We start from the raw sequence: 19,191 nt of genomic DNA, 5'->3' as shown, positions 1-19,191 counted from the left end.
TTTATTTGCTCGTCGCTATAAGTTCGATTCCTATGAGCAATTTATTTTTATTTGTCCAGTTAATGTGCTGTGATTTGATCCTAAGTGTCACTAGTTCTTTAAGTATGACGGTAAAATGTTTGGCTCGACAATTATTGTATAAAAAGTACTTGAAACAACTTGAATGGGAATTGTTTTTAAATGAGTTATATTTCTGATGTTTTAAATAAAAAACCGGAATTTAATTCATCAGAATCGTCACAATAACAGCTAGTACTCAAAAAACTCAATTGTTTTATACTCGTAGTTTTCCAACACTTTTGAATCTGTTTTTTTCCTTAGTTGAAAAGTTTAAAAATTTCTGATTCGGGCAATTTAATAATAACCGGAAAAATTGGTCTGTCACTGGGTTTTGAGATGAAAAATAACCAAAGTCAATGAAGTCATTAAAAACATATAAAGTTTGACAGAAAGTTTGTCATTACTGGGTATAATATAACACTGCGTCCTAAGTATATATAATAAATATGGGGTTAACCATTTAACTAGCTACTCCGTTTTGTTAAATAAATTGTTGTGACCTTTGACAAAATATTTTTTTAACATTAGTATATTAAATATTTATTTTAATTTTAATAATAAGTAGTTAAAAGTTTAATGTATAAAAAAAATAATATAAAAATAATTTGTTCCATATTTACTGGATAGTACTCGTAGTATGAAACGGAGAGTTATAGATTTAAACATCAGCGCATCCCATCCACTAATTTCTCACATCATGCTTCCTGATCATTCAGGCAACCTATATGATTTACTCATTTTATTAGTCACCATCCTACCACCAAGACCGGTGTACCATAATATACTTTCGACTATTACTTTATCAATAACTGAATAGATAATAACATAATAGTGATAAAAAATCACTGATATCATGTGAGTGATAATTATAGTGAGTGAGTGAAATACGTATTACATCGTTATGGTCTCGGAAATATACTCGTAATATTATGCATTTATGTACATTAATATGGCTTATCTCAATCACGATAAACAACTCACAAATAGCATTGTATTCATTAATTTTTCATAAATATAATATATCAATTGAAGTTTTTTAAGCAAAATATGTTGTCATTTGGCTTTTATTAAAACTAACAATTTATTATTTAAAAAAATAATTTGTCCAACTCCTATTTTTGTATACAGATATGCACACCACGATGCGTTTAAGTACAAAAATAACATAACAAATTACGCTTACTACGAACTTAAAATGTATACTACAATGTGACTTCGTGTAAAAAAAAAACATCGAAACGATAAATGCGTGCACGTTTTACAATATTTATTAATCATAAAAACTGAGGAATTAAAAAAAAAAAAAAGAAAACACTGGAACTTACCTACTTATTTTTCTATGCTCGTAAAATGTAGACTAATTTAAATTAATATATGGTGGCATAAAAATAAACAGCAGTGTTATAAACATTTTTAGATGAATAATATCATGATGCTATCAAATAACAATTTATTATTGATAACGGTTAATAATATGATATAGTAACATACATATTGTAATAATTTAAATATTATTGTTGTGTACTGGCATAGCATTTTCGTTTTAATATTCATAAGCCATCGTAGTGCGTATAATATATTTGAAAATAATAATTACGTGACTCTTACGAAGTGTACAAAATAAAGATTAGAAAAAATGAAGAATTTTGATGTTATATTTTATTGCATTTTGTAAAAGAACGATACACATAAATTACGTTTTTTATACTGCCCGCATAAAGAAGTATAGGTGCTTATAATGAAGAAAAGTAACATGATAGCGTGATTTCATCTTTTTATCTGAAAATATCATAAGACGGTTGTGTAACAATTGAAAATTTTTTTTCTAAATACAAAATATTTTTTTAGAAAATCCTCAGTATTCTTTTCGATTTTTTTTATAATATTCATATTTACACAATAAAATAATCTTAAGTACGCGAGTCTAAATTAATAATAATATATATTTTTCCATACACATATAATTTAGGCACAACGAAGTCAACAAACAATTCTTATTTTTAATAATTTATTATACTATACTTGATTACGACATAATTATGTTTTTAGTCATTTTTTGTTATACACTTATTGTAAAAGTACCTTATAGTCGATGATAATTAATTTCTAATAACAATGTTGAGCTTATTCTACTTTTGCACTATATACGCACTAAACTATTCCTAATAAAATATAATATTTTTATTAAGAAATTAACTATATTTTGTAGAGCTGGGCGAGAGCAACTTTCTAGTTATTTTATTGAACCTACATTTTCCAATTTTTTTTTTCAATAACAATCAATAAGGGGGATTTTTCATGTATTTTTATGTAAGTAGTTGGTATTCAATAGTTTCATACGGCTTTTTAAGGTTATAAGATAAACGTGCGCCATCGTGTGGCACCAAAGATGAGGAATGATCACCGAATTTAAAGATGTTGTGTTTCGTGTGACATAGAAATGTAGGTTGACGGTGACAAAAACAAAATGTATAATACAGATGAGCATGCCATTAACGGTTTTAAGCGTTCGCGGTTAGATAAAGAGAAATTGACAAAGTACCCACCTCCAATACAGACACATAGAATATCAAGCGCGCATTATGACCTACGGCGCTTACCTAGCTATTGTTGTGCAGCGCACGTGTAGTTTACATTTCCATTAATATATTATTACGATCGTTCTTATTATAATATACATCGCGAGACGCACAATTGTTATTCAAACACATTAGCCCAGACCACGACGTCGGTACGGTAGAAGAGAGGAAGGAAAGAAACGAAAATAAAAAAAAAAAAATTAAAAAACGCGAATGACATTAAAAGTCCGGTCGACTCCTCTTCTATACAGGATGATTCACTCAACTTTGTACGTTGCGCATTTTTTTCACGTTTTTATTCCATTAGCAACGAATTCATTTGAAATCTTTAACTATAATATTCAAGTATCTAAAATACTTTGATGTTTTTATATCATGTTAAAAGTAACTACTTTAGGCTGTTCATGTACAGACATAGGTTCTTTTCCAACCTTTGTTTGAAGTAAACCAAAGTTTACTTTAGCAGATGATTTTTTTGAAAATGTTATGCATTTAAAAAATCTAACCAGTATCTTTTTGGGTTAGGAATTCAATTGCATACTAGAATACCTATTATGACAATATGTGATTTCAAATAGTTTTATGAATTATAAAATATACTTTATATTAGATTTAGAAAGTAGTAAGTATATGCCTACTTAATCAGTTTTTAAAAAATATAAAATAATAATAATAAATAACTATTTATTTTCGAATCATTATAGCCCCTTAAATTTAAATTTAATTATATCAGTATATCAGTTAAAAACTCAAAAATTACTGATTTCAGTTATAAGTTAGATACCTACATCAAATATTCAAAAAAATCATCTTCTTAACAATTTACAGGATAAATGGCAATTATCTTTTTTTTTTGAAGTTACTATTACTATAATTATGACGTAATAATATTATATCATATTTGAAAAATTTGAAAAATCTAAATTCGAATAAATTCATCATATTAGTTATTTGAGGAAGAAATTTCGAAGGACAAGAGCGTTATCGATGAATCGCCCTGTATATACACGCGCCGGGCGAAAGTAGTGACGCGTCACGGCGTGACGTGTGACACGTGAGACATATAACATAACAATAAATAATATTTCGTCATCGATTGTGCTCGAATGACTGATGTTAGGTATATTGTAACAATAATATTATACACTCTCGATGCGCCACGAACCGAACGTACACAATTTTTGGCCTCAACTTTTAGCGACTTTTGACGTTATATATTGTTACAGCACGCGCGTACACACGATATTGTATAATAATAATAATAATAATATGTTTCGTCACTGGTGACGTTTTATCGCGGTCGAGTGAGCGTGTTTCGGAAAAAAAAATACTAACAGCATCGTGTCGTAATGATAATATCATAGGGTGAGCAATTGAATTTCGGTCACGTCTCTACGACGCCATCGCAAAGCGTAGTCCGCGTACGCCAGTCGCGTGACAAAACGGGTGAATTTTGATACTTGGATTGTTTTCCGTTTTTTTTTTTTTTGGTTTTTTTTTTTTTTTTTGTTTCTTCTATTCAATGCCCACCGTTGTGGTTGGTTATGATAATGCCGACAGTAAATTATTACGATAAACCGGTGTGGCGAACGTTCTACTTAAACGGGAATCCTTTCGTTGTCGGATTTTTATTTTTACGACAAAGGAATCCTTGATCCTTTCGTCGTTTTATGAAAAATAAATATCAAACATAAACGCACTCGTGTGTAGAATACTCATATTTTATATTATAATATAGTTAGCCGCGATTGTACCAAAAACAATTTTTCGGTCTATAAAATATATTTCACTCGAAGTTAAATCAATTGTTTTAATATTATTTAAGTATGCGTAATATCTAATCTCACGCGGTGGTTTATGCGATATTGCAAGAACAGTATAACATTATTATAACGAAATCATTAAATGGCAGTGAACATGAAATTTAACTCTATCCTCGAAACATTAATTTATTCACAAAATGTGCTGCCTTTAGGCGTTAATTTGTTGAGGGACTAAATTCGCTATTATAATATATTTATATATGATAAACGACCACTAATATACAAACGATCACCGACTCATTTTTCCGTGATATATCACGACTGAATTAAAAAATGATACTTTTTGAAATATTCACTATCTGATATGCAATAAGGGCTTCATTCCGCTTGTGACATTTCCACCCCCACCCATCATAATATAAAACCCACTGCCATTGGTTTAAGTATAATCTGATCGAGACACGTTAAACTATCGTTTATGTCTTATATAGGTATTAAGTAGTCTCCGTCTGGAAAACTCGTAACTGCGGCTCGGTTTTTCTATATCTTAAAATTTCGTTTTCCTGCAAACGAAAAATTTCTCGCACCGTTTTGTCTGCGTTTTACGGAGTATAATATACACCAATGACTCGCACATGTATGGTACGATTTAAATAATATATTATAATATCGTCGTTATGCGCTTACCGATGACGGTGCCGTAGCTGAAGAACAATTGATGGAACTGCGTGGCGAAACTGGTGAAGAGACATCCGAGCGCGGTGATCAGGCCGCCCATGACGGCCGTCAATCTTGTGGATTTCCGCCGGCAAAACGCTATCGTCACCGGCGACAGCAAAAGCGCCACTCCCGTGGACATTGCTCCCAGCCATCCTGCGCACATAAACACATACGTTAACTTACGTATATTATACAAACACCTCGTTATTATAACCGTCGGGACATTTACATATTTTTAAATATATTATATTATTATCGTCGGTACGAGCGTAGGCAGGTAGATACGACATTATTATACGGGGCGGTACAGTTGACTGCTGCACTACACTCATTTTTCAATACAAATTTTGTATTTTTTTTTTTTTTTAAAGCGTTCGTAATATAAAGAATAATATAGTAAAGTTCAAATGTTTCAGGCTACTATGTTTTTATAGAAATACATAATATATCTTTTTTAAAACATTACTTATATTTATAATTTTTTTTAATCGGAAATAGAATATTTTACTTAAAATTTTGATACACGAACATAATAAATAGGGTTTATCTAATATTTCATACTGACATATTATTATTATATTTTTTTGTAAACGTTTAGAATTTGTATTAAAAAACAACACATGTGCATTATTAATTTCCTTATGGACTACAACCATGAAAATGTTCACCCTGTATTAAAAGAAAGTATAAAGGTGGACAAACTAGGTAGGTAATTTCAAACTAATAATATGTGAGTACGTCGGGTAAACGCCGATAATCCTGTCGGAAGGATTTGTCCGAAGTGACTGTTTCAATTCGTAACCGCTGTTAATTTATGATATATTATCATATTAATACGCATATATTATCCTCGGAGATCAACCTGCGCGATTTTATTTATCCGGGAATCTACAAAACTTATAAACCTTATATTATATCGTATGCATTTGTAACACGGTTAGGGTTATCTAATTACGTTATAAATTATTTAAAGAAACACGCCTATTTCTTTATTGAGTTTACCGTAGCTGGAGGGTTTGAAACTATTAAATTAAGTTTTTATCAATAAGAAACACGTCGGTTTACAATTCTAAGATAATTAATAAATGATCTGTTTGAGCTTACAGTGTTTACACTTTTACAGTGAATTTCTTCAAACTAATCTCTGTGTGCTGTGTGCCATTTTAAAAATATATGATTATTTTGGAAAACGTCGAAAAATCTGGAGCGTGTGTATTTATTTTGGTAAATTCTGTAAAGACGTGATGGGTTAACTATGTGTGGGGTGTAACAAATACTTTAAACTAAGTTTATGCGTTTATATCACAATACCGATAACAATACAGTCAATGGAGATTCGTCCCAGATAACGTTAATAATACACGGTTGGTGAGTGTGTGTGTATTAGAGAGTGAGGCGACTTGGTTGCACTCGACAAAAATATTTCAATAACCCGTACGCTCGCCGAGGCGCCGACTGTGATTCTTATACCGGTATTTCATTATATGAATTACTGCGATGTCTGGTAGCGTACATTTAATGTTATGTTCGTCATCGTAAACAGTAGCATGTCAATAATTATTATGACCGTAAAAAAGTACCTGTTGGTAGTGCGTTTTCGGTAATATTTAAGGCCTCCGCTGCGAACGAAGATATAAAACGGTAAATTAATGCATTATATACAATGACGGAAAATAAAATCATAATATAGATTAGTTCGAAATTCGTACAAATAAAAAAACAAGATAAAATTAATTACATACCTATATCTCAAATATAATAAATCTATAACTATTTGAACTATATGGATTGTTTAAGTTTTAAAAACTACACTGTTATATAGTCGCATTAAAAAACGAATTCTCATCAAAACTCAATTCCTCCACTACGTTTTTTTTTTTTTTGTAATTCCCAAAATTACATCTCTAAAAGTAATAGGTACTATGTACACGTTCACACACTATACCACCTGCGTTCAAAACTTTAGGAGCACTTAAACTAATCGTCAATACCCCAATACCGTTGTAGATAACAAACTACAGTACGAGTTAAACAAACACTATTTTACAATAGTAAATTAAATTGATTACTTGAAATAAGTTCCTTACATTAGGTATATATATATATATATTATTATTATAGCTATAGAGTTATGAATCATAAAATTTTTATTTTAGAAATTAACTCTCTATTCCTAATTATTTTTAATTTTATTATACTAGTTGATTTTCTAAACCACGTTGCTTTGAGGCATGATAAATTAAACGCTCTTGGATTTATCCCTTTTTAAGCTCAGTTAAATATAAACTACACTCGATTTATAACAGTTATGTGAATTATATTTGCTAAATATAAAATACAGAAGTTAAATTATGTACAATTATAATAACTATTATATTTTATTTAACAAATGACAATCGTATACAAAAAAATAATATTCGCTTTTCATAAGCCAACTATTCCCTGTGTTGTCTTCTCTTTAAAATGCAAATTTAAAAAATGTATTATGTGGTGCATATCCTAGTGTAAAAGACTACCCATACCGAATTTCAGAACCACCGACTTAGCTGCGGAAAACTTACACACATACTTGAACATTACTTTTATGTTTTATTAATGATAGGTAAGTTTTATAATTATGCAAATTGTAACTTAATATTATACCACCATTTAAACACGATAAACTATATTGTAATTTATTTTTAAACACCACTCTATTTTATTTAAAGAAAAACATTAACGTCAAAAATGTAAACTTAACTACAGTTTACTATCGTTACTTAATTTTATATCATAAAATTTTACTCGATAAATATTATTATATTAATATTATATTATGTAGGTATCTTGTAAATATTTTATAATGGATTTTTATTTTTATTTATTAATGAAGCAAGTTAATACTAATTATAGATATTGCATAAATAAATTAACTTTTAATCACGACCGCCTCACTATAATAATATGTAATAAAATTGGATTACAATATAATGCACTATGTAATGGCCGTTTAATGCACGACCATTAAACCTCAAATTATACATTTTAATATTCTCTAATATACTTATAATAAACGTAGGTTTATCGAGGGACTTTGAACAAATCGACTATCAAGACGCACAATAGTGGGCGTAATAATATATTATAGTTTCACACGTCATATACCTACGTTACAAAAATACAAAATTTATATCTAAATAACCCTTCTATAATAATATTATGTCAAGCTTGAAATCAGGATCGAGATTTTTTTTTTTTTTTTGATATCGACATTTGGCTATTTCTATAATAAACCGAAAATCATAAAAGTACAATCATTTTATACGAACAGTAATTTTCAGAAATTAAATGGGTTCTGTTTCAAATTTGAACGGAATTTCGAGTAAAAGAAAAAAAAAATACTTTATTTTGATCAAGCAGATTTCTATTACTAGGCTCCCACATTATTCATGATATAAATTACTAACTGAATAAGCTTGAAAACAGACTGTTTTAGATCAAAAACGATTATGACCTGTACAATAATAATATTATGATAGTTCCCATTTAATTTTAACGTTTAGCCGAAACCTCTTGTTGACCCAAAGTTTATTGTGCACGAGATTTCGTCCTAAATCCTTAATGTTAATCTCCATTAGGAATGACCCATTAATATAAATATAGATAAACTGGTAAGATCTGACAGTTTTTCGTCAAATAAGTACGTGTTCTCAAGTTATGTTAATTTCAAGCATTTTGCATTTATTATTTGAGTAATTTTTCATTCTGTAGTTAAATACATTATAACAATAAAACCTTTTAACGCAGTATTTCAAGTACAAAGATATAATTATATCACAACTATAAAATGCACAGATAAACAGAGGGATATCGTGGTTTACAATGAGGTTATTTTCTATTCAGAATTTTAAGAGTAAAAAAAAATAAAATAAGGATTTACATTTTCAAAACCATTGTAAAATAAGTTAGGTAATAAATTAAATCGTTTTTGAGAATTATTATGATATTAAAAATTTACATTTTCACTAAAATAATTATAGTCTATACGTTATAATAATATAAATATATTGTTACAATAGTGATGAGTTTAATTTTGTTTAGGATTTTGTTCAGCTCACGGATTGTAAAAGCAATAATACCTACAATTACATTAATATCATGAAACATGACTATATTATAATTAACGTAATTGCATACGAAAAAATGATATGGGTACATTTATAAATATGTCTCTCCACTCGCAAAGTGCACATTAAGAAAAAAACAAACCGATGAACGAATAAAAATATATTTTTTATCAAAGTACGAATTGTATCGCATCTATATAACTATATGTAGATAGTCAGATAGATATACTATACATAATATGGGCTCATTGTGGCCACAACGTTATAAACTTATAACCAACATAAACCTGTACTTGGTAGTTAGTTTCCTTTTTTAATGGACATACATTATCCCGTTCGTTCCGCGCAAAGAGTAAACGACAACGTTTAAGTAAATAAACCATAAATTCCGAGACGTTATCGAGTCAGCCGGGAAAGGGCCGCTGCAGAAGAAAAATCGCGCACCGTTAACAATAAAATGGGTATTTTACGGGATGAACAATAAACACAGTGTCAATGCACTTTTGTGTGCATCGAAAGCAATAAAGAAGACGCATAGTTTCCTAAATTACCGAAAAAATACAATCATATACACGACGAAAAATCATATATAGCAAGAGGTTTTTCTGGGTTTATTCCGTGTGTATATACAGTTTTATCGTTTTCTCCTTTCAACATTATAAAACAGATGACAAACTACGTTTTCCGCAAAACCCGTGTTTTCAACTGTAATGTACGCTTATTTATTTACGTTATTATCACAATGAAAATAATATCCACGTTACATAAATAGGTAATGTTACCAGAAAATATGATAATTCAGGAATTTTTGTGATTTCCTAGTCATTGTTGACAATGACTGGAAGGATAGACAATGTTGGATATTTCGTAGTTTTATCAACATTTTCGTATCATATTAGACAGTGTTATGAATCCGCATAGATAAGCATAAAATTTATTGCCAAAAAAATTTTCAAATACTTTTCAAAGGAAATTAGGGGCCAGCGTTGCCTCTCAATCACTGCGATCACTCAGAAATTCAAATCGAAAATATCCCTCGATTTTCTATGCACCACCACCATCCTATATAGATAATATGTATTGTAATACGTATACTATTCGATTTTAAAATTAATATTTAATGTTATCACTTATCATTAATGCCTTCTTTTATTAGGAATTGAATAAATAAACAATAATGATTAATTAGTTAAATATTTTAATATTATTGCAATATTTAGCATCATCGCCTTCTTTGTTTAGGAACTAACGTCAATTACTAGTTATTTATAACAATTCCTTTCTAAATCAAGTATTGTCGTTGTTGACTAGTCATTGTCGACATTAACTGATTATCATCTTTTCCGGTAACAGTAATATGGATCACTATGATATTATCATTGCCTCTACCAATATGACAACCTTATTGTTAATACTCTACAGTCTACTTATTCGGAAATGGGTTTTGTATTTTGTTTGATTTATTAAGTTAAATATATTTTAACAATATAAATAATATTAAGGTATAGGTAGTTTTAAGAATTTATATCTATAGAAATGATATCATTATATTAGTTTAACACTACCTACCTGTTATTAAAAAAATAAATTGATATATATATATTAATTCATGATAATGGTACCATGTGAAAAATAGAAGTATTCATTTTAATATTATATTTTGCCAAAATATTATATTTATATTACTACAAACTAATTGATAGTATGTAATTATTGTTAGTTTCAATCGGAAATATGCATTATATATAATATAATTAATCGAAACTTAATGCAATAATAGTGAATACATTATTATTCATTAATACAATTTAAATTATTTTATTGAATCTCGTGTATTGGTATTATTATTGATAGTTACAAATATTAATCGTACAATAATATTTTACAACCATTCACGTTATATGACAAAATCCTAGGTGGAATATTATTAAGTTCTAAACAATTCAATTAAAGAGCATTTGATAAAATATTTTAAAAGTGATAAATCTGTGCGCGTAATTTGATCACTGCAGCAACACCACGGTGACAAACGATGACCGAAGGTCGTCATAACCATAAAAAACATAATAATATATTATTTCGACGTTCGGCTGAGAGGACAAAATCGTTTATGGTTCACGTTTTCAGCCAATACAATTAAATTAAAAAGTTATGGCAGAGCTCTGTTTGGGTGCATTTATTTATGTGTTAAAAAATAACAACAGAATATCACGCCCATAATCCAATGCATACACTTTATTTTTATTTTTATAGTACCTGGCGCTAATAATAATAGTTTTAATTAATACAAAGGACCGAATAATTATTATAGTACATTGGTTTTGAATTGGTGTTTAATAATTAATTACAAGTATTTTTTTATTAATACTCAAATAGTTTTTATTTGAATATTTTTTTTCATATAATAAACATTTAGCCAACTTTTATTAGTTTTATTTTATAAACTTTCGCTAACGTAATATTAAATAATAATAAACTCTAGACTGTATAATTAATTACTTACAATGATATAAGTATTTACAGTATACAGTTTGTAATTAATAAATTCTCAGTAGAGTTATTTCTTTTACGAAATACATAAATACAGTTTATTTCAATATTAAAATAATTATTCAAATCTAAAAATATTCTCAATCCGAACAGTAACTATTATAATATCATTACAAATCTGCGAAATTAAAATTCAAAAACTTTAAATATTTTTACTTTTAAATTTAAATTCCACACTGTATAAAATATCCCATGGTTTAAATACTCTAAATGTAAATACAACTGATCGAAATTCAACACAACACTAAACGGAAAAAATAATTTAGTATAAATACCATTTCTTTGCTTTATTTTTCAATTCAAAAATAAACCAGTAAACAAGCAGTATTTACATAAATCAATAAAATAATGTATAATTAGAAAATACCTAAGCAGGTTCATACAAAATGAGTAATATTATGATTGACGTACAGAAAGATTATATTTGGCCTTACAATGCAAACGATAAATTCAATTTTATGTTGTATTACATAAACACTAGATTAATTTCGTTGTATGCAAATCCTTTTTCTGCTGTGTTATCGATTATAAATAGTTTCTTTGAAATGAAATGACTTTCTTAAGATAATTAAAGAGTGAACGGTTTTATTCAATAAAATCGAGTTCTTATTGAACTAATATTTATATTATGTTGGTTAATGTATACATTTAGCATTTCAGCAGTAACAAGAATGAAAAATAATCCAATATACCTAAAAAAAAAAATGTATATTGTACTGGAAAATGTAGAACATGGATGTCGGACAAATAATTGTCGTAATGACTATTAAAGTTAATTAAAAGCAGTTAAACTTTTATTTATTATTTTTTGACGAATATTGTAGCTGTTAGATAATATAGGAGATATACTATAAGAGAGACGAATGTATGTTGAATAAAATACAAAAAATATGAATTTATTTGTATATTTACTTATTTTAAATAATATTTGTGTTACGAAAATTGATTTCACCATAAGATTCTTATCACACTGCTATCCACGGTCATATTGTAACATAACTCATACTCATTTCACTGTATAAGTATGAATGTAGACCTGTAATTTTTAAGTTTACTTAAAGACCGCATTATTTTAAGTTACTTAGATTTGTCGTTATATTAAAGGAGTGCCCTGTAGCGATTAACCTTTTTTTTTTCAAATGTAAACTATTTTTTTTACTGTACATTGTTAAGCAGACGATTTAAAAAAAATGTTGGTGGATTTAAAATCAAATACTAGCAGTTTCGGGGTTATTTAACTGGTACATTAAAGATAATAATCGGTAATATCAAAGTTGTGGAAAACATAAAAGCTTAGTTTTCAAATCATTATATTAACATAGGCTAGGTATGGTGATTTTAAGATTTGGTTGAATCAATGTCAATAACAAATTGAAATTGTATAGCATACAGTACTATATACAAATCATATGGTATACTATATAGTAGTATAATAATTATTAAATCTATTTTTATTAGTTATGTTTAGCCATAATAATTAAAGACTAGTTCATGTGTATTAGAAAAACTGAAACTATACTTATTTGAATTTTGACTCAGATGCATCCAAATGTTGAAAAAATATCATCTGATAGACAACCTAAATTATTAATAAGAGTTTTATCTTATCTGAGAAAAATTTTATTACATCACTCAAGAGGCACTCATTAAATAGTATAAAAAAAAATCAAGTAATAAATATATGCATTATTCAAGGAAAATATGTGAGTGTGCATACTTGGTAAATCACCCTGGATACGTTAAGCCCTATATTATATTATGTCCATTGTCCGAACACTATTATGGTATTTGCTTAATATTTTAAATTCAGTTATTTTAAGTTGGTCTTATATGTAAGTCGGTATACTCATAGATACGAGTTGTGCGTTATCGAGTTAATCAAAGCGTAGGTTTTTTATTATTATTATGATCACAATCATCGTTATTATTATTGGACCGGATTTATCAAGCAACGCGTGGTGGCACCTCATAATTTCCCAGTGTCTTTAGGCTTATTTTAATAATGCGCTTAACACGAATTTGACTAGAAATTTATGGGCTGGGCCTGTCGTAATAAAATACCATGTAATAACCCAAGCCATAAAATCGAAGATTGCCGAATGACAAGATTTCAAGGAGCTGTATTTTTTTTTTCTTAAGTTAAATGCTCCCAAAGTGTTTTCTATTTCTTGCGAAAGCCGTCGTTTTAAAAAAAAAAGTTATTGGTTTTCGTAGTATTTTTTGTGGTTGTTATTTTTTTTTATCCGTTACGCGCGCACTTTTATTGCTTGCAAAGTCATCCGATCGTTTATGGAATGCCGAAAAAGTTTGTGTCGAAAACAATTCTCGAGTTCTGAGTGCTGTCTATACATATTATTTATATTTTTATATCATATCTATTACGGTTATCAATTTTAATTTCCTTTTAGAGTTCCTTTATGACATTAGCCTGCAGTTTAGGCACATACATTGTATTGTGTAGATTTATAGTTGTATCTGTGTATAATGCAATCGATTTTTCCGTAGCGATTTCACAATTATTCCCATAGTCAACATGGTTTATTATTTAAAAGTTTAAAAAACGCTGGATGAAATTGATTTAAATAAAAATAAAATCACGTAAATGCATAAAAAAAAACTATATGTTTACTTATGATTGCCAAGCGGCAACCAATAGAGTAATAAATATGACAAAAATAACAACAAAAATTTACCAACACATTTTAACCAATTACCAAATCTATAATTTTGATCACTCCAACATTAAAATAGTAAAAAAAATCAATATGTTTGACAAAATAAGAAAAATATAAAGTATAAATGCCTCGATGGTTGTATGGTACCAAAATTGTAATTTAAATCAACAAAAAATTAACTTAAATTAAGGACGATTTTACGACGATTATAAAGTAGGTATAATATTATTATAATATTATATTGTGTGTTATAAACTAATGTATCTAATACATTACTTAATATGAACTATGACGAAGAGAAAATATGAAAAATTAACACTCAGATCTGTATGAATATTACAAGGTAAAACTGTATAAATACTATGGAAGTACATAGTAATAACTTATAATTAGGAGTATTGGGCAAAAAACTCTGAGATTGACCAACGAATAAAATTTAAAGACATTAGTTTCATTGGAATTATTTTAACACATCATGTGTTATTTAAGTCATTGAATTTGTCAATATTATAAGGATTAAGAAAATACTGTAAAATAATTTAGATTTAAAAATAAATATTATTTGAGAACGACAAAAATCAGTTAATTCAATTAATTTAAATGTCATAAATTCTAAGGCAAATTTTTGTAAATTAGTACTGTATTATATATTTTGTTAAAATTTATGAATTTTAAATCGTTATAAAATATATTCCATGTAAACTTTAACCATCGATATTTTTTACCTAACACTTACTACTGTTAGTTCGTCGTCAGTAATGTAGTCCGTTGCAAAAAAACACAATAATGATTCCATTCAATTACCTAACGCCTGTGGCATAGCTACAGGGCATGGTCAGGTTATCACCGTATAAATTATTTATATTTATAATCGTTAAGGATGAAACATTATTATTATTATTATACGTAGGGCATGGCTTTTGTTAAAAATTAAAAAAAATCATTGAAAATTAACAATTAAATAAACATTTGCATTACTGACCCAAGCACCGTAGTATACAAAATGTTATTTATTATTCACAGTACGAACAATATTAATGTTTTTCATATATTTTGTATAGAATTCGATGTTAATCTTTGAATTGTAATTAATTTCCTCGCCGTAGGAAATGTTTATGAATTATTCAAACAACGTCTAAAATTAAATATTAATATTTTAAGCCTATCCTTTGAAGTAGATCAACGTATCTAATAACTTTATCAACTAGTTTCAACTATTTCAGTCGTGATGATAATGTCTATTCGTTTTGTTGTGTATTGTAGTATTATTTTGTCGCACTATTGTTTTTGAAATACTAATGACAGGAGCGTATATTCGATTGAAACTCGCAACTATAAAATAATAACTGAAATAAAAAAAAGAAAGCAACAATCTTCTTTAAACAATTTTCGATTTACTTTGAATAATTATCAGTTTGCTGAATAATAAGATGGCCATCGCGATACGGACGATTTAAATAATTACAAAACGATTTTACGCTCCCGATATTAATAAACACTACGTATGTAGGGCCATTTATCTTGGATTGGTTTTTATGGCGGTAGTGCATAAATCATTTAATATTATTATTTATTCAAAACAAAACCGTAAACAATTTTCGCATTTCACGCGTTGTACATACAGCCCCGGAGCTAAAACGTACATACGATAGCAGCGGCGAACGATACAACGCGTATTATACTCTGAGAGAATATTATAATGTTTTGTGTTTAAAACAGCTAATAATCTACAATGTCTTGATGACATCGTTATATTATAGTCACCATAAATTGCTATGAGAGAAAAAAAAATTGAAATTATTAAATATATTGTTTTCGTTCGACAGTTTTATATAGGTACGCAACGATTAAATATTATTACCGTCGCTGATCGTTAGACGAACACTGTACGACAATAACAATATATTATCTATCTACGGTGAATTCGATAACGAGCAAAAATTAATAGCGCAATATTTGTAAATCAACGTAAATAATCGGTTAAATGGGTTGAACGATTTTAAAGTCGATTCGCTCAACCGATTTGTGCGGTATAGGCAATAACGGTATATATAAATCGATTATCGCAGGTGTACCATTATATTTGAGGGTGAAGCGCAAGTACGTAGTTTCCGCTAATGCCAGAACAGATTCTGAAAAATATTTTTGGTCTCCTAATCATAGATTTATTAAAAATCACAAGTCCGCCGTGAGATTGTTTCTGGAAATTCCTACTGACCCCGTTTTTAATGCCTTTTTTTCCACCCAAAAATCAGTTAGGTGATTGTTTCGTCGGTCAATGCAAAACAAAAAACGAAAATCAAATTTCGTCAAACCATACGCAATTGATTTTAAAAATATCGTCTGATTTTTCTATAAATGGTAGGCGAGTGTGAGGTGGGGCCGTGGGGAGAGTGAAATTCCGCTATACTATACATGTCCAGGGGACTCTGCATTCTGAGCAGTGGCGTTCCAATCTCGATTTTATCATTATATTATTTATAGCATTTTCACCGTGGACCACACGATAAACGCCGCCGACTTTTCCGTTTTTCCTCAAGCGGGCTTATAATATTATCATTTCCACCGGTGGGTGAACCGCGCGGCAATAATATAATTTTTACAGTCGCACGCGCGCCCGCCCACCCAGCTCTGAAAGTTTTCTAATGCTGCGGCGGTACAGTCAAAAACCCGCGACTATGTGTGATTTATGCCACCCACCGGAGGAGGTCGGAAAAACCTTTCTTCTTACGGGCTGCACGCCCGCCTATAAATATATATAATATACACGTACGAACGTGCACGATCCGACCCTTTTACGCTGCAGACATTGCATTGTACATAAACACGCATCATAATATGATATAGGGTGATCCATTCGATGTATATAAGACACTCATTATTTCAAAAACTGTTAACGCCATTGAAAAATATTTATTATTTTATAATTTTAAGTTGAGTATGAAATTGATATATAAAAATCAAATTTTGTAAAAGTAATTTATGAGTTCAAGTTTAGACGAGTGGAGTGGGTAGTGTACTTCGCAAAATGGTTGGTTCATTACTCCGCTAGTCTTAACTTTAAATACTTATAAATGTATAACTTACTGATAAGCTACTCGTCTAGAATTTGATTTTTATAGATATAAATACTCAAAATAATATTTTTCTTCTCGATATGAAAAGTAAAAATTTATAATGTAATTCAATAGTTTAAAAAACTTCCAAAATGATAATTTTTTCGAATAATGTGTTGTTTTTTAATGACTTAAAATCGTGTAAAAAAAATGATTTAAAATACGTTATGGTTTTCCTATATAGTTAACGAGTGTCTCACTATTAATGTATCACCCCGTATATAATATAATAACCAGATATTTGAGAAAGGAGATGACATTACGTATATTATATTATAATATGTGTATACATTATGTATAATATTATATAATAGGACGGTGTGTCAAATGGAACGGCGGCATGTCAATATCGTTTAGACTTTCAGAGTAAGTCACAAGGTTCGTACATAATATAATATTATTATTATAATATTTTCGAACGAGTAAATAATGGTTTTGTCGAGAGAAAATACGGGTGTATTATTATATGTGTGCAGCACGTCGTTACAACTTTTTTCGTTTTCGACCATACATTACGTTATAAGTACGTTTTGTGATATATATATATATATTTTATACGTATAAATATAATATATATATATATAATGTGTGTTTATATATGATGCAGAGACTTCGTTTTCCACATAAATAGTACATATTATATTGTCGGGACCATCTGCGACGGGGTTTTGTGGTTTTGCGAGAGTTGGGCGTTCCGTATCATCTTCATAATAATAATAATAATAATAATATTATACATTACGAGACAACCGATAATAGTTCCAAACAGTTATATTATCCCGTCGTCTCCGCTGTATGATTGAAACTCAGATGGGAAAGAAAACAAATTGTATAATATAATAATAATATATTTTATTAGCGACAACACTCTTTCCCAGAGCAATACTTCGATAGATCCGCAAGCGCCAGACTGAAGATACATAGTATTAATAATTGTTCAAGACGTAAAATGTATAATAATATTTTAATAACGACATCAGGAATTTCGATAAAATCCTCTTCGGAAAATATCCAATATATTATAATATTCCAACTGAGAACGTAAAAATCATACTATCAGCGTTAAATATAACATTATATACATGTATATAATATTGATCTCTTATATAAAAATACAAATTCGATTTTAAAATGTAAAAATCGCGTCACGTTGTTAAAAAGCTTAGCTTGCGATATACCCTTTCATGATGTATAAATGATTAATTGCGTCGCGTCAGCTTTGGGCATTATTATTGCATCCAAGCGCGTTTGAATTGATGGCATTAAGAACTCCGAACTAATCAAAACTGGATCAATTCAAAAATATGAAAAGCCACAATTCGAAGTAAGGACGTAATTATAACTGTCCTATTACATTTTTCTAGCTAGTTCCGTGACGACTCACATTTTAGAGAGCCGTTCTTACATTATTTTGATGTACATTATAATATATTATACTCCTCGCAAAGTACATAATCATTGTAGTTGATTATCAGCCAAATTGAATATTAAATCGGACTCGAACAAATTGATTTCCAACAATTTCTCAGCTATTACAATAAATTAGCTCACATAATATAGTATAATATTTAACACTATATATTATCTACTGTGTCATTACTATTTTTAACCGCATTAAATAA

The 19,191-nt window shown here is 28.8% G+C and overlaps 1 protein-coding gene across 1 annotated transcript in view; it reads right to left on the bottom strand.

Annotated features, from left to right (window-relative positions):
* LOC114127736 (monocarboxylate transporter 12) overlaps positions 1 to 19,191 on the bottom strand; it is a 315,421-nt gene that overhangs the window by 19,297 nt on the left and 276,933 nt on the right. Inside the window, 1 exon segment of the mRNA XM_050198714.1 lies at positions 5,090 to 5,275. Coding sequence (XP_050054671.1) covers positions 5,090 to 5,275 — 186 coding nt within the window.

Source organism: Aphis gossypii, chromosome 1 (genome assembly GCF_020184175.1).
Source record: "Aphis gossypii isolate Hap1 chromosome 1, ASM2018417v2, whole genome shotgun sequence".
Taxonomy (NCBI): Eukaryota; Metazoa; Arthropoda; class Insecta; order Hemiptera; family Aphididae; genus Aphis; species Aphis gossypii.
The sequence above is the reverse complement of the archived record's forward strand: the minus strand, read 5'-3'. Positions and strand labels throughout refer to the sequence as shown.